Here is a 25,124-nt window from a genome sequence, read left to right as displayed (position 1 = left end):
CCAAACGAATATACCCTGCAGCGTTTTCTCTGTATCCTGTGGACCAGGCTGTACTTTGGATCGAGGCACACAACCCAGTCACTGGTGTGTCCATCCTGGGCTGCTTCTTTACCAGGTAGTGATGCACATGACACCTGAACACACACAAAACATTCATACTTTAATTAAATCCGTTTCTCTTGACGTAAGGCAAAAAGTTCTTGTCAGTATCAAAAGTTCCCCAGTATTCAGGGAGTCCTACATTCCAAATATCTTTGCCAAATAAAAGCAAGTAAATGGGTTTAATATAGCATAACATTCGCATTCTTAGTAGTGTGTCCACTCCTGAGTTTCTATATCTGATTACAGAAACTTGGTTGAAGTATCATTTGTTTTTAGCTTCCTTTTTCATGAAACCATTGCTAAGTGAGAAAGTTGCATAAAACTTTAGAAGTATCTGGGGCCCTTTTATTCTAGTAATATATAGTAAATAAAAATGTTTGTTATCAGCAAAGGAACTGTGCTGAAAATGGATTCTTCAGAACTCAGCCTCCTAACTGTATGCTAAATTCAGCCCTAACATTTACCCATCAAGACCCAGCATGCAAGTTTCTACATTCAGCTTTGCTTTAATGCATGCCTGTATAAACTGTCCAAGTAAACATGTACATGCACGCAAGCTTGGTTTTGTGTTGTGCGTTTGCAGTTTTGCAGGTGACTGAGATTTAGCACAGCAACTGCTGCTCAAATGTTTCCTGTCTGCTTTCTTTAAGCTCTGTCAACTTCAGGAATTCAGTTTGCAGGAGAAGGAACCATACTGGCCCAGTAGGGCTAAGTACTGTACACCTTTCACGTACAAGCATAATAGAATGTGTGCAAATCTGCTGTTGAGTCTAAAACTAAAAAGCAATCTTAATGTGTTAATATATGGGCACTGGATGGAAGCTTCTTATGAAGTCACACCGATTGTTGATTCAAAATGAATATGAAACTGTGCATTATGTATGTTTACATTCTGTGGCAATTATCACAGCCTTCTTTATGGCAAGTTCTTTTTATAGCTTTGAAAGAAATGCTTCCTGAGGGTTTGAATAAATATCTCTTTTGAGTCAGATAGTTCAGTGACAGGTCAGGCATGGAGGAACCAGCTGAGTCAAGTTCATTGTCACCTTTAGACAGGGAATAAAACTCCCCCATAGCTTTTTTTTTGTTGTTGTTGCACAGAGCTGTTCATCTGCGGTGGTGCTATAATCTACTCGAATGAATTTTCGAATTGGAAACCTGCTCCATTATGTCTGTCATTGTTAATGTGCTCCAGCTGAGGGTATTCATCAGCACCACACTACACAGCGTGCAGTGAGGTGCATTCAACTGCTAGTTGCCAAGCAATGTTTTACAGAATCCTGAGCTGTAAACTAAATGTGTTCATCAAGCATACCTAACAGTGAGTGGAAAGTAACTGCTTGTAGTTGACAAAGCTAACAGGACATTTCCCAACAGTGTATTTCATGCTGTTTGAAAACTCTTCCTCTCATCTGTATGTGCGAGTGTGTGTGCTAGTGTTATATGCATGGAAACTGCTGACTGCTATGGATTGGACAGCTGTGTCGCAGGCCATCTCTCTGAGTAACAGTTCCACCAAGCACAGCGTCAGTCAGCATTACAGCAGAGGATGCTGCGATCTCCGCCCCGGCTCCTTCCACCCTCGCCTGTCACCGTCAGTGATGGACAGTTCCCTTTCACATCATCCCGCTAACACGCACGCTTATCTTTGTCTCGTTTCTTGTCCAAGCCACGTCCTTCCTCTCACAGAAATACCCAAAAGTGCCTGAACACGCATACACACACACATAATCCAATGCCAATTTATTATGAGCTTTGTGAAAGATAAAAGTGACACTTAGGCATTTGAAGCTGGGTTCTGCTCTGGCTGTATAGTGGGGAAGGGAAAAAGATAATATTCTGATTTATCACCAAGACTATTTCACTACAATTAAAACTGAAGCACATGTAAACAAGACTTCGAAGACACATAATTCATCGCTGTCCCTCTCTATTTCGTTTTAAATTATGATCAAGAACATCTCAATTGATTTGCAGTGATTAATGCAGACATAGACCAAGAATAAACCACAGTTTTTCATTGATTAAGTCTGAATAGAGGGGCTGTGAGATCCATCTGGATTGTAATCAATAGAATAATGGATTACAGTGCACTGTTGAGCAATACAAATGCTCTAGCTGAGCTGAATGTAAAAGAGATCCGAGTGCAGTTCAGTTATGGGCTGAGAGTTAGAGTCCGATTACAAAGGCCTGTCAACATAATGCACTTCAACAACAATACCTACTTTGATATTTGTCAAGTTTTAGTCTCAAAGCTGCTTTCAAACATCCGGTGCAACCCAGAATAAAATTTTTCCATTTTGTGTTTGTGGAAACTGCATATTGACATTCTAAAATTATTTGGTGACGGTTTTAAACCGAGCATGGCAAAATACAGTTTGTATTGGTAATCTTTGTAAATGTAAACATTTATTCAAAGTTCCCCCATGAAACCAGCAGCAAAACATGAAGGATGGTCAATATCCCCAATTCCCAAAACCTTAAAAAATAGAACAAAATGTGTCACATTTGAAATGGCCAACCAGGGACCTGCAGGTCAGGAATCAGTGTGTTAGGTTTTAGTCAAAATACTTCTGCTATGCAAGTTCTCTTCACATGAATTTGGATTAAATAGTGCCAAGAAACAACCAATTCCCCACTATGTGCCGCCCTTTCATTATATTGCTGCATATCTGTTCTCAAAGTCTTCCGTATGTATTGTAGTCTCTTGCTTCACTGTATTCTGTTTAATGCTCACCAGATGACAGGGCATTTATATCAGAAATGCAAATGAACTCAAAGAATCTAATTTAACTCTTACTGAGACACAGATGAAAAGGCTGATATCAGTCTTGTGTCTGTCTGTAAAGTACAGTGTTAGTCAGCTCTTTTATAAATAAGCATGTACACATCTCAGATTTTTAATACTTTTCTTATTTGTTTAACCACCATATCAGACATGATGCAGGGACAATTGACACCAAACTCTGTAACCACGACTACGTTTTAGGATTTTTCTATTGCAGCCATTGTTTATCTGCTATATGGTCTGTTTTTTGTAGATTTTGAATATGCTCAGGCACAAACATAAGCTAAGACTAGTATAATACATCAAATAGTGGTTGTTGGTATTGAAGAAACAGACTCCATCTTATGAAACTATTATAAGTGAATGCTTAAATTATTACATGAAAGTATTTATACACACAAAAAGCTAAAAAACAAACAAAAAAATATTAGATGCATAATAAAGCACTCTCAGAGAAGAGGACTTGGTTGCGCTTGGTTATATTTCACCACTTTTCCTGAATGGTTACATATTCATGAAATAGAAAAAAGAAAAGTAAAAATCAAACAGTCTTTTACAACAGGAAATTATATTTCAGTGAGAGTTCAAACAAGGACTCACTTGTGGGGTTGTGATGTAGTTGAGGAACCTTCTAGCCTCATCCTCCAGGGACTGATTCTCACTGGCCCATGGCTGCAGATCTATGTGCCAACGTGGAGCCTATTGGTGAACACACACATGCTTACTCACAAAGAAAATAGCGTACATGACAATTAGCTAACATCAAAGTATGGCAATTGAGTTCAAGGACAACAGGAAATGGAGCTTTATTCTTCTACATACCAACCCCTTAGCAACAGATGGAACTAGGTCATGATGACTTCTGTGGAGCAATTTCCCTACTTCGGTCTAGGTGACAAACTTCTACAGGTAGTTCCTTAAGCTATTTTACTAAAATGAAGGCTGCTAGTCATACATTTACAATCTCACGTGAAGAGTTCAGCTGTTTTCGAGGATCGTTGAAAAATAACACTTCCCCCATCAGCTGGCTGCTGCAGCTCAATACTGCTGAGATCACATTTCTGAAATCTCACAGAGCTCTGCTTAGTTTCTACTGGAATGTGTCTGCTTGTGATTAGAGCAGAAGCTGTGGGGGTGGTGAGTGAACTGCAAGAGAGGAGGGCAGAATTGTGATGATGTATTACTTGCTTGCATAATCATTTCTTGGGTCAAACACCATGGCCGAGTGTTCATTAGCACCCTTGGTATAAATTATCCTCAGTATCCTCGTGTCTGATTGCCAGCTTTCCCACGGTCATGCACAGATCACTCTTGGCTCAAAGGTTTTGGTTTGAACAGTGCAGTGGGTACGTCTGGTGAACAACTTGTAAGAGTTTTAATCTTGAGCTGGAATTCAGTCCCATGTTTCCAAGCTTTTTTTTAGTTTTGTTTTCTTTCTTCTTACAGCTATTGCATGCACAACACATGGGCTCTCAAAATTTATGACGCTTTCATTAATAATCATGTTGTTGAGCTCACAAAAATGCTTTGTGGGATTTTCCGTGAAACTATGGTGTTATGATCTTTGATAATCTTCAGGATTGTGTGTTGGTTCGTTCTTACAATTTACAACATTATTACAGTTCATTTCCATGTATTCTATTAGGATTCAGACAAAGAGAAAATGTTACAAGTAAGATATTACCACATGCTTGTAGACCATCTAAGTGTTTAAATACAACCCTAATTCCAAACGTCTCAGGGAGCTGTTTAAAATGTGAATAAAAACAGAATACAATGATTTGCAAATCACACAAGCAAACATTGCAATCACAATAGAACATGGAAAACATGTCAAATGTTGAAAAAGGGATATTTTACTATTTCATGTAATATACTAGTTTATCTTGAATTTGATGACAGAAGTATGTCTCAAAAAAGTTGGGACAGCAGCAACGAAAGGCTGGAAAAGCATGTGGTACTAAAAGGAAAAAGCTGGTTCAGCAATCTGCTACGAATTTTATTGTGGAGCTATTTTGTAAAAATGTTTCACAATGTAATTTGGAAGACTTTCAATATTCTATTCCCTTACAGTCCATGATACCGTAAAAAGATTCAGAGAATCTCCAGACATTTCTGTATGTAAGGCCAAAAATCTATATTGGATGCCGGTGATCTTCAGGTTATGCCATGGAAATCACTGCATGGCCTCAGGAACACTTCTAGATATCGTTTTTATTAAACACAGTTCACCGTTGCATGCTGAAGCTCTATCTTGCAAAAGAGAAATCATATGTGAATATGATGTCTCCTCTGGGCCACAGTTCATTTCAAATGGACTGACGCAAAGTGTAAAACTGTATTGTTGTCAAACGAATCAAACTCAAAAAATTATTTTGTCAACGCATGGATGCCGCCCCGTCCGGACTAAAGAAAAGAGGGACTATCTGACTTGCTATCAGCACTGCACATAACCTTGATATATGCTCCCATCCAGATGACAACTTTTTCAGCAAATGCCTTGTATATTTCAGCAAGCCAATGCTAAACTGCATACTGCAGAGAGTCGTGGTACTGGACTGGCCTGCCTGCAGTCCAGACCTTTTATCAGCTGAAAACATTTGGTATGCAAAATAGTAAACTGTCTCACATTTAACATTTGATTGATTTATGAGATTTGAAAATTGTTGCATTTATTTACATTTCACATGGTGAACATTGTAAAACATAGACTACTCATGTGCATTCAATGTACATACTGTAAATACTGATCTGCTACAATGACAATATCTACTGAACCATTAACACTTGCCTACACTACGTGCACTTCACTGATACAGTATCTGACAGCACCATATGTGTAATTTCTTCCACCAGTGATGCTGATCTGGGACCTGCCAACACAGAGAAGAAGCTTCTCCAGAATTAATGGTTGGAGACCTTGAGCCACTTTTCAGTTTTTAGCATTCAGCCTTAAATCAATTTGCAGTGTGTCAAATCATCTGAGGACTTGCAGCACTTCTTTTCCTTTTCCCTTTCATCCTCCTCCAACATACTACTCATCTTTAGTTTCTCTAATTTTCTCTGTCTATCTCTTTCTCTATCTCCCCCTTCAGTGTCTTACTTAAAAATGTCAGTCAACTCCAGTGATGTTGCATTATGTATATTGCCATTGGCTTCATATAGTACAGTTAAAACACAGTAGGGTTTGATTGCCACGGGCTGTGGTAGCTTTAAATATTCAGCTTCTTAGAGGTGAGATTATTCTCCATCTAAAAATAATGACTGTGATTCATATTAATGAATGCATGCTAGCATTTGCACTTCATTTGGAATAAAAACATGATTCTTTACTTGTTAAATTAACATATGCTAAATGTGGATGTGTGGCACAGTCAGAAAGAACTGATGTCTGACTTGTGAAATGTGAAGTTTGATAGTTATAAGTATTATGGTAGCAATGATGACTAATGCAAGACAAAACAAGGACAGACAATAAATATCTGGCAATTGATTCTGGCATTTAATACCTGCTAAAGTATGCATTACTATACATATCCGAGTGATCTCATGAACAGAGACAATTTCATTGGCAATATAATAAAGGATAGTTTTACCTTTACAACTTTACCTTTACAAGCTTTACAACTTACTCTCTATGGAAGATATTTCTTTTGACAAGCTATTCCCAACGAAGACTATGTGTACCCCAGGCATTGCCCTGCAGCAGCCTCTGTGCACATTGGCAAGACTTGCTGAACTAATGTGAAACAGCAGAAATGACAATTTAATTCAAGAAAATTGGAATAAATCAAGAAACAACCACCTGCACTTGCCCAGATAGCTTAATGTGGATTGTGGGTGTCATAAAACCCAAGAATGCATTCGTAGCAATATAACTTGGAGGATCTGGACAGGAACTGATTAGATGAGGAAGGGATATATCATATATATCATGTTCTATTAAAACATAATGTATCCTAAAGCTTTTGCAGAATGTATGACCATAGGGAAACAGGGAGAAGCAATTTATGAAATGAAATATGTCAAGGCAATGTAGAAACACATCTTAACAACAAACATCATGCCTCCCTGCAAATGACACAGGAGCAGAAGGAAGATGCTGCAGCCATTTATGGGAATAAATTATAATAGAGTTGTTAATATTTCTTTCTGATTTTCCCCCCTGACTGGTCCAAAAGCTTTGTTGTTGCTGCATCCTGTCTGTGCCATAGACTGTACATAAAAGATGGACTTGCCACCTTGATATCACCCATTGTTTTGGGAATTGACATTTGGAAGCCTCAAGTTTGGCGTTTGGTCATCGCCACCTTGTTCTTTTTCAAACCAGAAGTGGGCATTTCTAAAGAAGTGTGATACTTGAAACCTGATTTGTCAGAAAGTAGGTATTGTTGAGCCATCATAGCTATCTAATTATGGTATTAACATCAAAAGGATCACCAGAAACAGAAAGAAATTGTTGAATAGCTGTAACAGCATACAAATAATAACTGATATATGGTAAGCTGATGTAGTTCTGATCCAGTTTTATAATGACTTCAAATGAACATGAGGTGTGTTAATAAAGAGTAATCTTAGTAATCTTTCTGAAATGCCTTAATGCCACTATTGTTATTGTGCTAAAATACAGACTCTGTGTGTCTGGGGAAAAAGAAAAAAAATGTGAAGGACTACATACTAGACAAAACACTGATGAAAGGAGGTTCCCACCTGATGACCCCAATGACATGTTGGTCAGCACTGCTCACTGATCTATATAGGGAGTATTGGGAATTATTCACTGAGTCTGGTCCATTTTTTTTTTCCTTTAGCACAAGTTTCTTGTGTTTACCTTGAATCAGTATCAACAATAATTAACTTGAACTGATTCTGATTCTTCTGGCTCAGCCTCCACACACAATATCTGTTGTTTAGGTCTTCATCAAAATTTGATTTTGACTGCAAATCAATATCTTTGGTAAAGGTCACGATCTGACAAGCAACCCCCGACAAAAGAGGAAAACCAAAATACAATCCCTAATCAACACTGCTTCAAAGAGGCAGCAGTGAGGCCTGGAGAAAGAAACACAGAAAGGCAGCACGTTAGCCTGGGAGTCAATTTACAGGTAGACAAATAACATCTACCTGCGTGCATCCTGGGAACTTTGAGAGCTCCCAGAGCTCTCTGTTTCTGATCTGCCCTTTTCATCTGAGCCCTCCCTGCACCGCTCAGCTGTCAGGCACCATACATCACCGTAATACAGGGTGGGACTGGGCCACTGATCAGAGGCCAGTTGGGACAGTGGACTCTCTGGGAGGTTTCAGCAAGCTCAGGTCGAGTAAGAATGAAGAAAGGAGAGAGCAAGTAACTAATGGATACAGGTGAGGTGTGTGTATAAAAAATGTATAGTTTCAACACTTGTATCGTCCTGAAATTGCAAATGTTTATATTTTAAGACAGTTCTCCTCACAGGTAGTTATGATCAATCTCTTGTATATAAAATTAAATTGTACATATATTTATATATATATATATATAAATATATATAGATAGATATATACTTGTGTTGTTCTATGCATGCATTATACAGTACATACTCATTAGCTCTCAGTTACTGGTGAATCATCAGTGAGTATTGATGAGATTAATGTTAATAAGCCCTATGTTCAGTCAAGCAGCAACAAGTCCTCAGCACCTCAGGAATGACGAAGTAAGGTAAGAAGTGCTAAAAACAAACAAACACTGCATCACTCATGGCTTCAGCTTTGAAGACTTAATCCTACAACATTAGATGTAATACCATTTTAAGTATGCACATTGAAGTTATTTGTCCTTGCATGAGTGGCATCAACAATGGAAATGATGGCCTAGGAAACCATTTGCACATGGAACATTTATGAATTTTTATATTGAGACTATAACAAAGTGGCAGCGGAGATACAATGAATGTAATAAGCTTAGGTGTCAGTCTCAGCACACCCACTGGGTAAAGTTGAAGAAGTAGCTGAATTATGTGCTGAAAGGTTGCAGGTTGCCTCTGGATGTGTGATAGCTGGGAGAAGTTAAAGTGTGACCTGAAGAAGAAGTGCTAAAAATAAAGGGAAGAGAAGTTGCGATATAAGTTTAAACAAAGACTGAAGACAAATTGTAAGAACTATAGGAGTCAGACAGCTTCAGTAGAGTTCAAGGATGTCCAAAGCTCAGTTGAAGCGTTGGTGATCAATTGAGACTGAAGGATCGGCAGAACATGAGGTCCAGATAGAAGAGTCTATAGATTCAGAGGTCATGTCAGCTGATGTTCTAACTTAAGTGTAAGGAGTTAATAAAATGACCTATAGATAGCATTTCGAAGATAAATGTAGGCTCTGGTCTGCTATTTTTTCAAATCCATGTTAATATCGTTGTTATTACATCTAATTCAATTTTTGTATACATTTGTGCAACATATGTGCAAAACTTCTTTTGGTAATGTTTGAACTAAAAGTAACTCAAATCTCCCTACTGCAAACACACATTAATAATGGCTCTCTCCTTTACAACTTTGGTGAGTTTTTGCCTGTAAAACACTGTGAACATGATTGACTGATGGGGCTGTAATTAATTAATCTGGACTTCCATAGCTAGTCAGGCCTTGAGAGTAGTCTGCTGAGTTATGTATATGATAATCTCAGAGCTGTTCAATTTTCTGACATATTAAATCTTTACACATGACTAACCAGCAGACTCTGCAACATCAATGGACTACGAGCACAAGGAGAAGAAAACCATTCCAGTATTTACAGGACAAGATTTGAATGTTGATTTCAACTTGAAAACTGGGAAAGTAGTTTAAATGTTTATGACCTCAATTTGTCTTCTTTCCATCCGGGCACAGCATAGTTACATAGCATCACAAGACAAATTAATAACTTATTGCATTATTACAATTTCTCTTTGAGATGAATAAAGTGTCTTTTTAAGTCAATTTAAAGTAATTTTGCTTAATTTCAAATTTCTTCTGTAAATTGCTCTGGTGTTACATGAAAATGAGATGATATTGTATTAAAGCAATTCTCCAAATTCATGTCTAATCATTTAAAATCTTATATTTAACATCATAAACCTGGACCTATTTAAGGCTGTGTGCTGCTGTGTGTTCTAACGTTCATATGCAAGTGGTTAAGGTATGACAGCTGGTAACTAATCCAAAGGCAGAACGTTTGCTTCACTTTCCCTGTGTCAGCATTATAGAGCTGTGTTGATCCTAAGTGGTGCTAATAATGCAAAGGTCTTGGGTTTGTTCCCCGGTTGGATCCTTACTTCAAAGCTTGAAGAAATCTGGGCTAAATATGCACCCTTAATCTATATAAATACGAAAATATACTCACTTTTGTTCACAGGTGAAGTTTGAATCAGCCCTTTGGCAACAATCACAAATGTCTTTTGTTGAAACTCAAAAGAGCAAACAACAAACAAATAAAGAGCAGCTTTTGATGAAAAGAACATGATGACAGCTGTCCAGAAAAAGACAAGAAAGCCTCCGCTTTGGGCTTGTGTAGCAGTCAGTGACAGTGGATAGGATGGATAATGCTAAAACTCTACGAAAAATGTCTTTTGTGTATCTTGCGCATTCAATCCAGCGATGACACAACTTTCCTCATGAAATAAAGTCAAACTTCATTAACAGACTGGCTCATGTTTAATGTTTTTTCTGCTGCAGGGGTTGAATTTTCTTGTTTTCAAGTTAAAAATCAACAAAATGTGGTATATGCCCTGCCCTGCATGTTTAGAAGGAGACGTATTTGGAACTGTGCCTCGCAGCCTGGGTGTGTGAGAGGTGTGAGCAGCTAGGCCAAGCATGAATAATCCCTGAGGGGGAGAAGGACGGATGGGTGAACATGAGATGACGGGATAAAACAAAAGAAGACTGTCTGCCAAAACCATGAATGCGTTTGAGAAAAAGAGGGGAGTGGGAGGTGGAGCTGAAAATTAACCAAGAGGAGATGGAGTTGGGGGGGGGGGGGGCTCCCTTTAGTGAAAAAAGAACGAGATCCACATCTGTATTTGTCTTTACACCAAAACTAAACAAAGCTGATACAGAATCTGAGCTTTAATAAACAAATTGTTGACAGCATTTCAAATGTAACAGTGGTCCAAACCAACAGGTGTGTAGTGTCTGCCCAGTTGGAAGGCATTAAATGACAATGAGGGGGCTGCCAAGTCAGTGCTGTTCATTGGTAAAGAGCCAGAGAGGCTGAGTGCCAGAGCTGCTCACTTTTCTCTCATCTGTTCTTGCCAGTTTCCAGATCCTCTAGAAAAATACCACCAAGCAGTACAGTTACGACGTCAAAGCTTTTAGTTTAAAAGCATATCGAATGGCTTTTTTCAAGTATACACCGTGTTGAAGTTAGAAAATTTTTACATTTGTTTTAAATTTATATGTATGTTTCTGACAGCTTGGGTAAAACTCAATGCTGCCTGATACAAAATCAAGGTCAAGACATGTAATTTACAAGTGGCTGATTCAAATCAACCATTCTATGTTTCATAAAAGGTGCTGATTATCAGCAATTTATGCTCTATTAGCTGATGCTAATGTGAGAAGTACTGACATGTGCTGTGTTTTCTGCTGTGCCTGGTGCTAAATTACATCTTTATAGGTACAAAGTTATTAAACAACAATAAGTAGGTAGTGAAATAAAGATTGTGAAAAACCCTTCACAAACATTTGGTTGAGGTATCTTTGGCAGCAGTGACAGGCTCTAAATGTTCCATGAAGCCATGTAAAAGCTTCTTGCACATGTTTGCAGGCACTTTCTTCCATTACTCCGTTGCTACTTTTTCTTTGAAGCTCACTGGAATCACTTTTGCAGCGGCAAATTTTTATCTTTATGAGAACATTTTCAACTCGTTGTTGGCAATTTTACAGCAATACATCTTCAACACATTGTCTTGCTGAAATACACAAGATGTCTGCTTTCAAAAGAGTTTTCTGACATTTTTCTGAAATGCTTTTGTTATCTTTTTATTCAGTCACTTTTGACACGTTCAGTACCAAAGGCAGCAAAGAAGACCCACACCATGATTCACAGTTGGCTTCATGTTCTTTTTCTTTATGGACTTCATTTTATCACATGTCAACAAACTGATCTATGGCATTTCCAAAGAAGAATTCTTTGGTTTTCTCTGTCCATAGAACATTACTCCTGTGAGACCATTTTGCAAAAATTTCCCTTTCATTTTTGTGCATCTTCTTTTATCAGAGGCTTTATCAGTTTTCTACAATGGAGCTCTTTTTGAAGCTGATGGAGCCATCAAGTTTTTATGAGTTTATACACAAGATGATACATGGTGGAGTAAAGCAAGGATCTTTGTTAGCAATTAAAGTCTTTGTAGGTGGTAAATATTGCAGGTTACAGTGTGTCTTTTTTTTGTTCAAAAGATATTGATGGTTATCACACATTAATCATGCATAATAGTAAGTAAGGAAGTAAGTAATTTTTATTTGTACAGCGTCTTTCACAGACCAGGGTCACAAAGCGCTTTACAGGTACAATAGAAAAAACACAGTTAAGAAGTACATAAAAGTATAAGTTTAAAAAGGCCAAAGCAACTCAGTGACAAGAACTTCTAAAGAAAGAAGCTTCTGCTACTGATGGAAATGTAACACTCCTTTCAGGGGAAGGCATGCTGCATTCACTGTTATTATCGCATCCAGGAAATCCTTGACAAACATTAGCATTTTCTTATAATTTGACTTTTAGGGTCTGATGTCTTATGATGTTATTATTGTTTAATAAAGACCAGATTCTGTTTTCTGTCTCTCAGGACCTTCCAACTTTGTCTAAATGGAGCTGTCATCTCCAAGCCCATCCAACATGTGTTTTTACTAAATATATATATAAAAAAAAGAGATAAAGACAATAATTTATTGTCAGTTTAGTCTTTCTGGCTGTTCATGAGATTCATTGACTCTGGAACCAGGCTCATCCTTTAAGGATTATCTAAGCAAATATCCACACAGCAGGCAAGTTTCATCTAATGGTCAGATCAGAGCTCCTAATCCTTATAAAATCCCTACTGCAATACAAGGTATTCAAAATGGTAAAATTATTGCATGCTGGGTTAAATCAGCTGTTGATAGTCAGAGCCAGAGACTGAAAACTGCCTCAAAATCAAACATATGATGAAAAGACGATAGGCTTTGAGCACAGTCAATGTATGGTATATATGGGATGATCACAGATTCAGCCTGACTAAACTCTGGTGCTGTGGCTAATTTTGGAGATGGAGGGACTGACTTTCAGTCCAAATGCAGATGTCTCACTTCCTGCTGCGTCATCTCTTTTCCTCTGGCAGGCCTGGCTCATCAAGCCAGCCCAGCTCACTGCTGGATTACAGTGAGACACAGAAAGGGTCTAACAGAATTAAGGCAAGAGATTATGCTGATCTTTCTTTAATAAAAGCAGTAATCTTAGAAAAGTTCAGTCTCAAAAACAGAGAGAGCGAAGGATCAAGCTTGGCAGCTCAGACCCAAATGCTGGGAAGAGAAGATGAACAGAAGATGTTCTAGATTGTTCTCCTCTGTGCTGTTTCTCAGATGTCAAAACGACAAAAACCATATCTGGAGTCCATTTACCGTAACCGTGTGTATGTGAGACTGTAGTCTGGAAGAAGAATAAAGTGGATTTTATAACAAGTTGCAAAAAAGGAAGACTAAATGTTAAGACATGTAAGTTAATTAGGTTATGGTCACCTGTTGTTGATAAGTGGAAAAAATTGATATTATCCGAGCAGTGTTAAGGTGAAAAGCACTCAGGCAGGTTTTTTGCATTATTCTTGTACAAGAGGGAGCAAGACACAGAGCATCTGTATCAGAGTGCACCTCTGACTTACAATTTCAGTGCATGTCTTATTATACCCAAACACAGGAGAAGGAAAAAAAATGTCTACGTATCAAACTGTGCAAGCTAACTTCTTCTTATCTCTGGTTTCTGCCTTGATGAGCCGGACGGCCTTGCGGAGTGTGAAAAACAGAATGAACAACGAATAAGAGAAATGATTTACTGGAACATCTTGAGCGGGAGAAAAGAAGACCAAGTCTCACAATTAACGTAAACATGATGAGATGCAAGCCAGAGGCTACATAAAAAAAATCCGTTACAGTAACAAGGAATACACATCTCAAGAGCTCTGCCATGATTTTCTGATAAGTTTTTCAGTCATAATATTTGAAAAAATGTAATGATGGCCTAATAACAAACATAGCCAATCACTCACTCCAAAGCAAGAGTGCGTGATGGCAGGAATGTGGTTTATAGTGTTGAGTAGTGATACAGCCAAGGTGCAGTCGTAATGCTTCATCTTTTGAATGTTATTTAGTGTTGGTCGTGCTTCAGCCTTCTTTTCTCTGTCACATCTCTAAGCACTTGATATCTTCTACTTTAAGACAGTGCAGACATGATGCACCTATGGAATATGGCTGGCTCGTGAGACTGGTTCACTGGTAGGTTCAATTTGTCCTCAAGTATTTTGTAAATCATTTGTATCTTTTCTTCACTGTCTGTTTTTCCTGATATTTTTAATTATTCTGAAAAAAAAAAATTGCAGTGGGTCACCCTGCAATAGTTTAGGGTTACCCTGCTTTCATGAGCACTGCAGCCATCTGATAGACTGGTTACAGTTTTTTTTCCGGTCCTTTCCCAACCCATTTTTCTTCAGGTAATGAAGCTGCCACAAAATAATGCACATCTTTTCATAGGGTGTTCATCACTTTAAGAGGCATCATGGCTCATTAGAGGAAGACATAACACGTGCCAATAATCAAGTATAAAACATGTACAGCTTAATCTGGTTTGTAGCTGGAAAATATACATAGACTCAGCAACAGGGCCAAAACACACAGATACCTAATTATCATGCATCCAGTGAGAAACACAGGGTTTGTGATAGAAATAAGACAATAAAAATAAGATAAATAAGACAAATACTGCTCCCTGATGTGTTTTTCAAAGAAAGGAGCTTAACTAACAGCATAAATAAAAGGTTCACCTAATAGATAAATCTTTCCCTATCTTTCTTGTATGCACATCTATTGGCATATCTACACACATTTTAAGCCTGTGTCCTTCATAGAGTCTACAGAGTTGTTGTGGCACATGCCATGAACTTAATTCTCTTTGGTACTGGCTGTTGCCTTGGAAACACACTTTCCCTCTGGTCACATCATAGTAACTTCATTCATGCATACATTCATACATCCACTGAGGCATAGATGTTCCTGTCAATCGCAGCATGGACTGAAATGGCTGGAAATATGCAAATTGGATTAAAAAAAAAAAAAAGAATTGATGGGCACCTCTGAAAACACACCATCCTTTCGTTTGATCACATCTGAACCTGGCTCTCTTGGCCAGCGTCACATTAGACAGACGAAGGTCTTATTGTAAGCAGTTGCAATCTGTGTGTCTTCTTGGAAAATATCCTAGATATGAGATCTGTGTTTGATGCCTTGTTGGAAAGAGCAGAGGCAGCACGCTGAGCACCATATGACACTTACGTACTGAGATGGACCTGGAAATACAGATAGCATGACAGGGCGACAACCAGATAAGCAAAAGAAATGTCTACCCTTCGCTCTTTTGTTTTTCCGTTTATATTTTTATTAATTGATTGATTTAATTTGCCAGTGTCTTGCATGTTCACGTCCATCCTTGCTGCACCAGTAAACAGGAACTGAGGGATGATGTTCTATATGGCACTGTATGAATGACACTGTTTTTTGTGAGATTTGCATGGATCTGTGCCGTCTGCACAAGCACTCAGCTTGTGTTTCTGGTTCCATCTCCTCTGCTGTCATCTTCTCCATATGTTTCCTATTCTCATAATCATGCATTGCAAATCAAATCAACTCAACTACTGCTACTACAACTACATGGAGTATGTTGAGTGAGAGACGGAGACACACAGATATCTTCTTTAAACAGAATATATAAAAAAGGCCTTATGTTACAACAAACTCAAGGAGAATGCCAAATGCGACTGAAAAGGCTTCCTGTTTTTTGGTGATAAAGTGTCATTAACATAAAGCAGGTTTTTATTATCCACGTGTGCATGTGTTCATTGATGGGCACTGAGTTACTAAGACCGGAGCTAGCGCGTCTTATTTCTGAGGTCAATGCACTCATTCATATCAGCTGGGAGAGAGGCTGAGAACTTTCTGGAATGTTCCAGACAAGGCGTCCATGTCTGAAGGGAGTGTTGTGCGATCTGTGTCCTGGACCTTTTGAGACTGACCCCTTTCACCTCCAGTGGGCGTCTTTGTATGATGGCAGTCAGCGCACACAACGGGCCGACTGTAACGTCAACATTGTCAACATTCAAAAGTTTGGATAAATCCAGGTTTCAGCCCAACAGTTTTTAAGAAATATAAGCAATTATGCTAAGCTCTACTTCGATACACTCTCAGCTGTTTTTTACACAATATTTCTCTCAAACTTGCAGAATAGGAGTGATTGAATATCTGAAAGCTTCCTTTGTGCTCCTTCCCCCATTGGCACAGATTCTAAGCTCGCCTTGCTTTTACTCAGACTTGGATGCTAATCTCAAATGGGGCAAGTAAAGCTATGAGCCTGTCTAGAGCTGTTTATTTCTCCAGTGTGGTTGGCATGAGCATAATGTGCAGTGATAAGATTTTAAAGAGTCAGAAAACAAAGTGGTTGTATCTGTACTTCTCTGCTTTGGTGTCATGTTCTAACAGTTATTGCATCTTGCTATACAACCTGCCTTTGAGGTGTTTGTGATCCAACTGTAAGAGCGGATTATTCTGCTCTTGTTGCTTCAAATTATCACTCAAAGGAAGGATTTTGCACTTTATGTGACAGCTGTGTTTGCAAGTTGAATCTTTTTTGTAACAAAACCCACATGCTGTTACAGAAAGATTGCTGCATTGATGCTGTATGTTTAAAAAAATATTCATTCCTAATGTTGTGTAAAGTGGGTGTTCTTTGGTACAAAGCAAAAAAACTGTTAATTGAGAAGCAAGTGAGAAATACATTTTCCACACCAAGATGTACACCCAGCAGCTTGTGACTTCTTCTTCACGACACACACATATATATCTTTCCAGTGTCTACTGTAAGCTCCCCCTTTGTGGCACAAAAGATCAGATGGATTTGGTTCTATGGACATGTTTTGTGCATAGGGGGCATAAAACAAAGCAAACTTGCAGAGATGACAAAGCGGGGAACTCTACAAATTGCCAAAAAAGATGGAAAGAAAGTTTCTGATATTCCAAAGGGATACATGTGTGGCTCGAGGACAGTAAAAAGTGCTGATTCGGTACTGCAAGGCCTGAAGGCAGCAAAAATGTCTTTGAACCCTTATCATAAAACTATCTTTTGTTACAACACATAAAACATGATTATATGCATCTAAGGGTTCATATGGAAGCAGGTTTTCTTTTGTGCAAATATTGGGCTTCTCAATATCAGGCCATGCAGTTACCATTCATAGCCAAGAATAGTGTCGGGAGACTGGTATGCTCTCAGAATATCAAGAAGGAGAGGAGAAACACACAACTGTAAAAATAAAAAAAACAGGCGATCTTTCAGATATGTTGTCGGTTAACATTTTCCACAAGTCGGTATTAAAATCCTTAACAATGAACTAGCATGTTATGATTGAGCTATTTCATTATTGAACTTAGTTGTGACAACACCCAACGGTGGAGGACTTTCGTGTGTATAGGAAACAAACCATCTGGCTTGTCAGGCTTGGAGCACAGGTGTGTATATTTAATCAGCACGAGCTTCACCCACAATGCTAAGTCCCAAGAAACAGTTCCCTTGGCTAGGCATTCATTTCGACTGATTGGGCAACATATTCTGATTCCTGACCCATCTTGTTCTGCTGCTTGGTCATGAGCCCTACGTGTGTAGAGATGTTTTTTTTTTATTTTAACCATATATTCACTCACAGTCAACTTCAGCACCAAAATCTGGGGAAGAAAATTGTCTAAAACAAAACAAAGCTTTCTCTAAAATCTAAATCTATAGTATCACCCTCTGCAAGCATTTTGTGGAATTACTGGTCTTGAGATTTCCGGATTGTGTGTGTAGTGACTCTAGAAACTTTCATTAAGAGAAGATTTTTCTTTTTTTTTTATTTCCAATAAGTTTATTAAAAAAAATCCCTAAAACAATTATCTGACTTTTATTAAATTTATCAAAAGTAAAAAAAAAAATGCATTTAAAGTGAAAGCACTAAATCAGATGAAACACTTTAAGCTTCAGGCACTGTGTTAGGTTTGCATTTTGAGAAGTTAATGCAGAAAACATGTGATTATTGCTGGAGCAGAAAAAAAAGGGGGATGGGTGTTGATTCAGGTGACATGTCAGCTTCTCAGCTGCCGAATTCTTGTGACTTTTTCCCAAGATGACCCAGCAGGAGGTTAAAGATGCCTGAGAACTGACTCCGATCACACCTTTGGGATTACAGAAGTCAATCCTTCTTTTCTAACAGTCCCCCTCTGTCCCCACCAGTCTCCGAAGAGCCAAGTCTCTCAATATTCTAAGACAGGACCAAGGTCACTGGGTTTCTGCATTTGAAATTCCTCTGAGGCCCAGCACTGGCTGACAGAGAGCACAAAGGGACATTTTCTGTCCGCTCTGTTCCCTACCACTGAACTCATTTTGGCTCATATTCAATAGCAATAATATTGTTGCTCATAAGAACAAAGGTATTAATACTTGCTGTGCAAAGAAATGATTAGCCTCCTGTCTTATTGATATAACAAGTGAATTGAAATGGACGAGTCTATTGATAGCATTTGGTGAAATCAGTTAATGCGATATGAAGTATTTATAATAATAATAACAATAATAATATATAAGTTTTATATAGCGCTTTTCCAAATGCTCAAATACGCTATATATATATGAATATCATTGTCTAGGCAGTCACTGAACGAACGGAATGATAGTTTTAATGCACCATACTTTAATGAGTTAGCTAGTTTTTATGGTTATTTTTATGCCTTTTACAGTATTACACTCATTTATATAACCTCTGGGCGTTAAACAACTTTTCAAACCTCAGCCCCTCTTATATTTCCAGATGTAAAAGATTGAAATTTAATCATAGTTACATCACTGGATGATCATTTCAGTGGGCTCCAGTTAAGTTGTGGGTCAGAAAATCTTTAGAAAACTTGAAGGCCTATCAGAAGGAATTCCTAGCCGCCATTTTGCCTCGTGGTTATGATCTATGCATTGTGTGTTTGTTGGCTTTGAGATTCAGTGTGTGTGACATGTGAAGGGCAGCTGGCCTATCTGGGAGAAATCTCTGAATCATGCTGGCACAAATTCCAGTACAAAACTCATGCTTTGCCCACATTCTTACAGAGCTTTCTCTGTGAAAAGGGATTGAGGGAAGAGAGAAAATAATGAAGTGCATTATGTCAAGCAGTTCAAGATTAACATGTAATTTCTACTTTAGTCTGTAGACGCTCATCTTTCAGTGATAGATAATAGAGGAGGGATTTAAGAGCAGCTGCAAAGTGAGCGTAGGAGAAAAGGAGGAGTCTCGTCTTTTGACAGGAATCAGTTAGACTTATGAGAAAATAAGGTAGATGAAAATAGATGAAAATACCTATTTCGATTTACTGCCTTAAGCACCAATTTCTGCATAGATATTTTACGACGTGGGGAAGTTGTGGATTGAATTTGTTAAACTACAAGAAGAGTAATTTACACTTTCTACAGTTCACTGCTGGGTGAAGATGTTTCCTGTTATTGCTTTATTAGATTAGCTACTTTCCAAAAAGCTGTGTAAAAACCATGGCATGAGAACCACATATAAAACAGAACAAGTAATTAAGTCTTAGATATAAACGCATTTAAAATACGACCTATTTCCATTTGCATTATCAAAAGTGAGGAACATTTCTATTTTTTATTAGAGCGGTACATCTCAGCAAACTGAGTGCTGAGCAGTGGGAGGCAGCAAGTTACATAACATAGAAAAAAAAAAGAGGGAAAAAAAAAGAGGGGAATTTGAGGGTGAATTGTTCCCTTGCAAACTCAGTCGGTTTACTTGCCATTTTTCAGGTAAGACTCATCAGGAAAGTATGATCAGAGAACAAAAAGAAGAATCTCTACTCTGAGAGGAACAAAGCAATTTTTTGGTTGTAAACTAAACAGTGTAGAGTGAGCAGATGGGAGACTGAATAAACAATTCTTACTGATGCTGATGAGTTGTCAAACACAAGCCAGAAAAATCGCTGTTCTACAGGAACACGAGGGCCACAAACCCAAACAGAATTGGACGGATAAGAACTGTACTTCCTACAAAAAGCACTGGAAAGACAAACAGTCTTTCAAGCATTATTTCTATCAAACATCTTCAGAATGTTCTTAGTTATACCAACCTAATTAGTAAGACAACTTCTATGGCAAGAAGTTCGATGGCAAGATTAATATATTATTCAATGAGCCGATGACTTTAAATTTGTCATCACCAATTCAAAACTTCAGCTGCAGAACATGCACGGAAGCTGTGTTTTATATCTTCTTCTTCTCCAGCCTTTGAATATATATAAACATGTATTCCTATTAACAGCAGAGAATGTTAAGAATATTTTCTGAATTTTCTATCACACAAACACTTCACTGCAGGAAATCCTTAGTGTTGGACATGTTCTCATGCTTCGAAATACCCTCAAGTGGCACCTTGGTTAAGGATACAATATGCAGGATATGATGCTAAATGTGAGTTGCAGAAATTGCAGTTATTTGTTTATAGTTCAGGGTTCTATATTTTTCTAAGTTGGTTATGAACTATGTAACAATTACTTCCGTCTGCACCCACATTAATTAGCAATCAGTTCTTACAATTATTTCCTGCTCTGTGCGAGGACTCATTCAGACATTTTCCGGACCTAAAACCAGGGTCAGGTCCGTCAGATTCAGACATTTCTGTCCAAACATGCAGCCCATCAAGAAAATGTCTACACTGTAAGTTCATTAGTCATAGATAGAGCTCTGTGGGCTTATATCACATGCACACAGCTTTGAAGTTGAATCACAAATTATATAAAAACAAATTAAATTTAGCACACCAATTTTGAAAGGTCTAATGTCTGCTCCTCAAGCACTCTAGTGCAAAGGATGAGTCAGAGTTGAGGATACATGCATTCGTGTACCATATGCTAGTTTTTCTAAAAAATTTTTGCATTTTGGGTCAGGTCAATCCAATATCATGACAGACTGGATTAATAACAATGTTTATCCACAGCTAAAAATTGCTGCACTTTTACAATAGAGGCTGAGAAATTGTACAATCAATATGTCTTCCTTGTTCTGTCTGGGTACGTAGACGTAGCTTACGTCTTGCCATGTGATGACATCAATATTTGACGTGACGCTGTGTCTCCCTCCCACTATGTAGATGTTCAACATTATTAAATCAAAAAAACAAAAACAAACAAAATATAAGAGGTTTTTAAGGAGGTAGTATGACTCCAGGAGTGTGACAATCATGTCACAAATTGTTACATTTTCCACAGTTCTTTCACTTTTCTATCTAACTTCTGATTCCTTACTTTTCTACTTTGCTCTCATTTGGGAACAAGTTTAAAATTGACATACATGGTTACACATTTAATTATTCATGGTTCCGTTTTCCAGTCATGTCATATGGATGATGCCCTGCACAAAACAACAGGCTTTGCCATCTCCTGATTTCTAACCATGGATTGTGATCCACATCCTCTCCTGCCACCGGCAGTAGTGACAGCAGAGAAGTGATGGGGAGCAGAATAATTTAAAAATATGATGTCATATGGTGACTCCTCGTGACCCACTGAGCCTCCAGCAGCTGTTTCTTTTTCAGGATAGCTTTTCAGTAAGAGAGACAGAACTTCACTGGAGTGTGCGGGCTTGATATTTTCTGCGTGTCAGTGTGTGCGTCACTGTGACTTCAGGCCAGTTGTCTGTTTATTCCTGCGTTAAAGTCAGGGGCTGAGTCATCAGTGTATGCAGTTGTCTGCTCTTCTTTATTGTTGTCTCTTTCTCCCCCCCTCCTTCCCTGCTGTTGTTGTCTGGGCCGGTACATTTTATGTCTGTCTATAATTTACCAACTCATCCTTCTCCTCTTATCCCACTGGAGAACAAAGCCTGTATGAGGTAAATGATTAAAGATGGTGTGTGTGTGTGCATGTGTAATGTATGTGTGTATATATGTATTTATTTGGATAAACAGCTAAAAAAAAAAAGATTTCCTTTATATGTGTTATTATTAAAACAGTCCCTGAGGAAGTCTTGCGCAAGCACGTACATGCACACAGTTTATTCAGGGAGACAAAATTTGTCAGCCACCGTCTGTCCTGTCACCTTTTTGACAACATCTTTTGGTAGTTTTTGAAAAGAATTTTGTCTTTGAGAATTATTTCCTGTGTCTAAATAACCTTTACCGGTGGATTTTATACCAAAAGCAGATCAGCTGGTTTTGTATTTGAGGACCAGCAGTACCTTGTACATGTCGTTATAGAGTAAAAATGTCATCAATCAAGTAGGTAATGTGAAAATGAACACATTCTATCATTTTTCTATGATGTGTTGTCTGTTAAAATCTGTTTGAGATATCTACTTCAACTTTCAGACACGTCAAATTCTGGGCTCGTTTGGCATCAAATGTTCTGCTGTTGGACTTCATATGCTGAGCCGTCGGTCATGCATACATTGACAGGCCTTTGACATCCACACCACTTTCTTGACAATAAAATGGTCTATTTACACAAAAGACACTTAAATGCCATTGTAATGCCATATATGCATACAACTAAACTGTGATGGGTAACGCTCAGGCTGCTAACACAACAAGAAACAAGACCCAGGACATAAAAGACAAAAATATTATGTTTTGAAGATGTGGGCAAATCTCATGTTTTGCTATGAGAGGGGGCTGTCCTTCTAAACATTTGTCACACATGAAGAATAGCAGTCCTGCTTTCAAGACTTTTTTTTTCCTTCTGCAATGCATGAATATATGCTGAAAAAAATTGAAAATGGCTCAGTACTGGGATGCAAGTCTAAAGATCTGAATCAACACAGACAGGAATAAAGAGAACGCAAGGAAATTAAGAATGAGGAATGCGTTACATGGCAGGTCAAAAGAGTTAAAGGGATCTTCAAGATGAGCGCCTAAAGGGAGAAAAGTGAGGGAGAATGTCGGCAGAGGAAAAGTGGGAATTAGGGAATTTCGTGCTGCAGCATAAAACATGGAATTTTCATGTAGGCTCCTCCAGGGCATCTTAGAAGACTGTATTTTGCGTGAAGAACCAGGGAGAAGGAGCACATGGTGTGTTGTGTAATATTGATGATGAACAAGAGCTCATATCTTGTTGCGGTATGATAGCCCTGCAGTGATTTCTGTGGCATTTAAAACGGTTGCTCGTTTGTCTCAAGTTACCTTAGCTCGTTAAAGATTTAAAGGCAAAAGTGAACAAGCATGTATCTCCCCAAAGGAACAGTATAAGGAGAAGCAGTGAAGAGGAAAAATATCAGGGATGGGCATATTTGATGTGTGTATGTGAACAAGTGTGTACTGTTGGTGAAAGAAAACGGCTCTGAAGGGGGAACAACAGGGAGACGGATGGATGGGGAGATCAAATGACAAAATAAAGGCAACCGCAGAGAGTAGAGATAAATCAAAGAGAAAAAACGCTTGAAAAGTCAACAAAACAAAGTGTTACAGACTGGCATGCCAACACACCCTTTGTAGGTCATGGAGTTGAGCTCCAGGAATTTGTGCAAGTGTGCATGTATGTGAGCACTTTTATATGTGAACAGACATGTTTCCTCCAAGGGATGCTTTGTTTGAATCGTCTTTTGTTGGAAGTGACATTGCACACATTTGCAGCTGATAAACGGGGAGTGATTGATGTGCAGTTTGTGTTTAACTTATACCTGTTTAAAGTGTAGACATTTGTCAGAAAATGAACACAAGTAGCTCTTAGTGCTACAAATTGGAGTGGCGAGCCTTCTTTTTCAGCTTCAAAGTTTTCACAGGCGCTCATTGAACATGCATTGATTCTGCTGCCTGTGCTTCCTTCATCACTCTCCTGGGATTACAGAGCTTTAAGCCAGTGACTCACAGAGGCAGAGTAAAAGCTCCATGTTGAGCCACTCTGTCTGCTGCCACTTCAATTTGATATCAGATAACCTTAACAGAATCTTGATCACAGCAATTAAGAACAAAGAGGTTGATGGTCTTAAACATACCTTTCTGTGCAGTTGGAGGGGTGGGCAGCAGGGTGGCAAAATGTCCACTTTGTCTTGATCCCTCTGCCCAGCTTGATTGTCCTTCCTCAGAGTGTGAACATGAGATATTCTCCTTTTAATGTCTTTGTCCTTATCTTCTGCTTCTGCAGAGACCTGTTTCGTTGCACTTTGTTGACCCCGGTTGTGATTAGACTGGGTGGGACATCCCGAAGCCAGGGGTGCAGGGGCGCCCTGCCAACTTGTCTCCAGGTAAACATGAATGCACACACACACAGCAGTGAGCAGAATGCCCAAGCGCAGCAGTAGTCCCAGGGTGAGGCGCTCTCTGCACATGTCCATCTGCAAGTCTGTCCTCCTCGTGTCTCTATATCTCCTTAGTCCACTGTCTCAGCTAGAAGTTTTGCATTTTTTCTCCGTTTTTTTACCCCATTCTCTTCACTTCTCTTCTCTTCTCTTCTTTTCTTTTCTCTTCTCTTCTCTTCTCTTCTCCTCAATCAACACAACGGTGGTAAATTAATGAAGCATGTCAAGAGCATCTCTGCTCATACACCAACACACACGTGAGTTTGCATCTTAACTAGCGTGGCAGTGTGCATGTTAGTGCTGAGGCTCTGCAAGCAGATCCTGAAATACAATATGAGCAGTCCTCTTTGAAAACTTTGGGAACTCCCCCCTCACACTCGCAAGTCCCACTTTTACCAAACACACACGCCCCTTTAATTTGCTTTCCTTGTTCTTTCCATCAGGCTCACATCACCCAAACACACACACAAAACCCTCTGCCGCTCTGCCCCTTTCTTGGGGTTGTTTCACCCGCCCAGCTGAATCTCAGGTTACTGTGTAACTCCAGATAAATGGGCAGGGCCCGCTGCTCTGCTCCGGGTCCTTGCTGGACTTTCTCAGCATCTGTTAGCTCTTATGCTGAACATGAGAGCTCAGTCTGCATAAAATTCCACGCATTCATGCTCAAGTCAGATTTTCTTTCTCTTACATG

At 38.7% G+C, this 25,124-nt stretch overlaps 1 protein-coding gene across 1 annotated transcript in view; it reads right to left on the bottom strand.

Annotated features, from left to right (window-relative positions):
* Nucleotides 1–24,757, bottom strand: part of mettl24 (methyltransferase like 24) — a 35,565-nt gene extending 10,808 nt beyond the window's left edge. Inside the window, exons 1-3 of the mRNA XM_075458911.1 lie at nucleotides 24,131–24,757; nucleotides 3,491–3,589; nucleotides 1–134 (exon numbers count right to left, since the gene is read on the bottom strand). Of these exons, the coding sequence (XP_075315026.1) occupies nucleotides 1–134; nucleotides 3,491–3,589; nucleotides 24,131–24,469 (572 nt within the window). The 5' untranslated portion in view covers nucleotides 24,470–24,757. The remainder of the gene's footprint in view (nucleotides 135–3,490; nucleotides 3,590–24,130) is intronic.
* Between the last annotated feature and the right edge of the window lie 367 nt (nucleotides 24,758–25,124).

This window comes from Odontesthes bonariensis, chromosome 24, assembly GCF_027942865.1.
Source record: "Odontesthes bonariensis isolate fOdoBon6 chromosome 24, fOdoBon6.hap1, whole genome shotgun sequence".
NCBI lineage: Eukaryota > Metazoa > Chordata > Actinopteri > Atheriniformes > Atherinopsidae > Odontesthes > Odontesthes bonariensis.
Note: the sequence above shows the minus strand (reverse complement) of the source record. Positions and strands in the feature narration are given on the sequence as shown.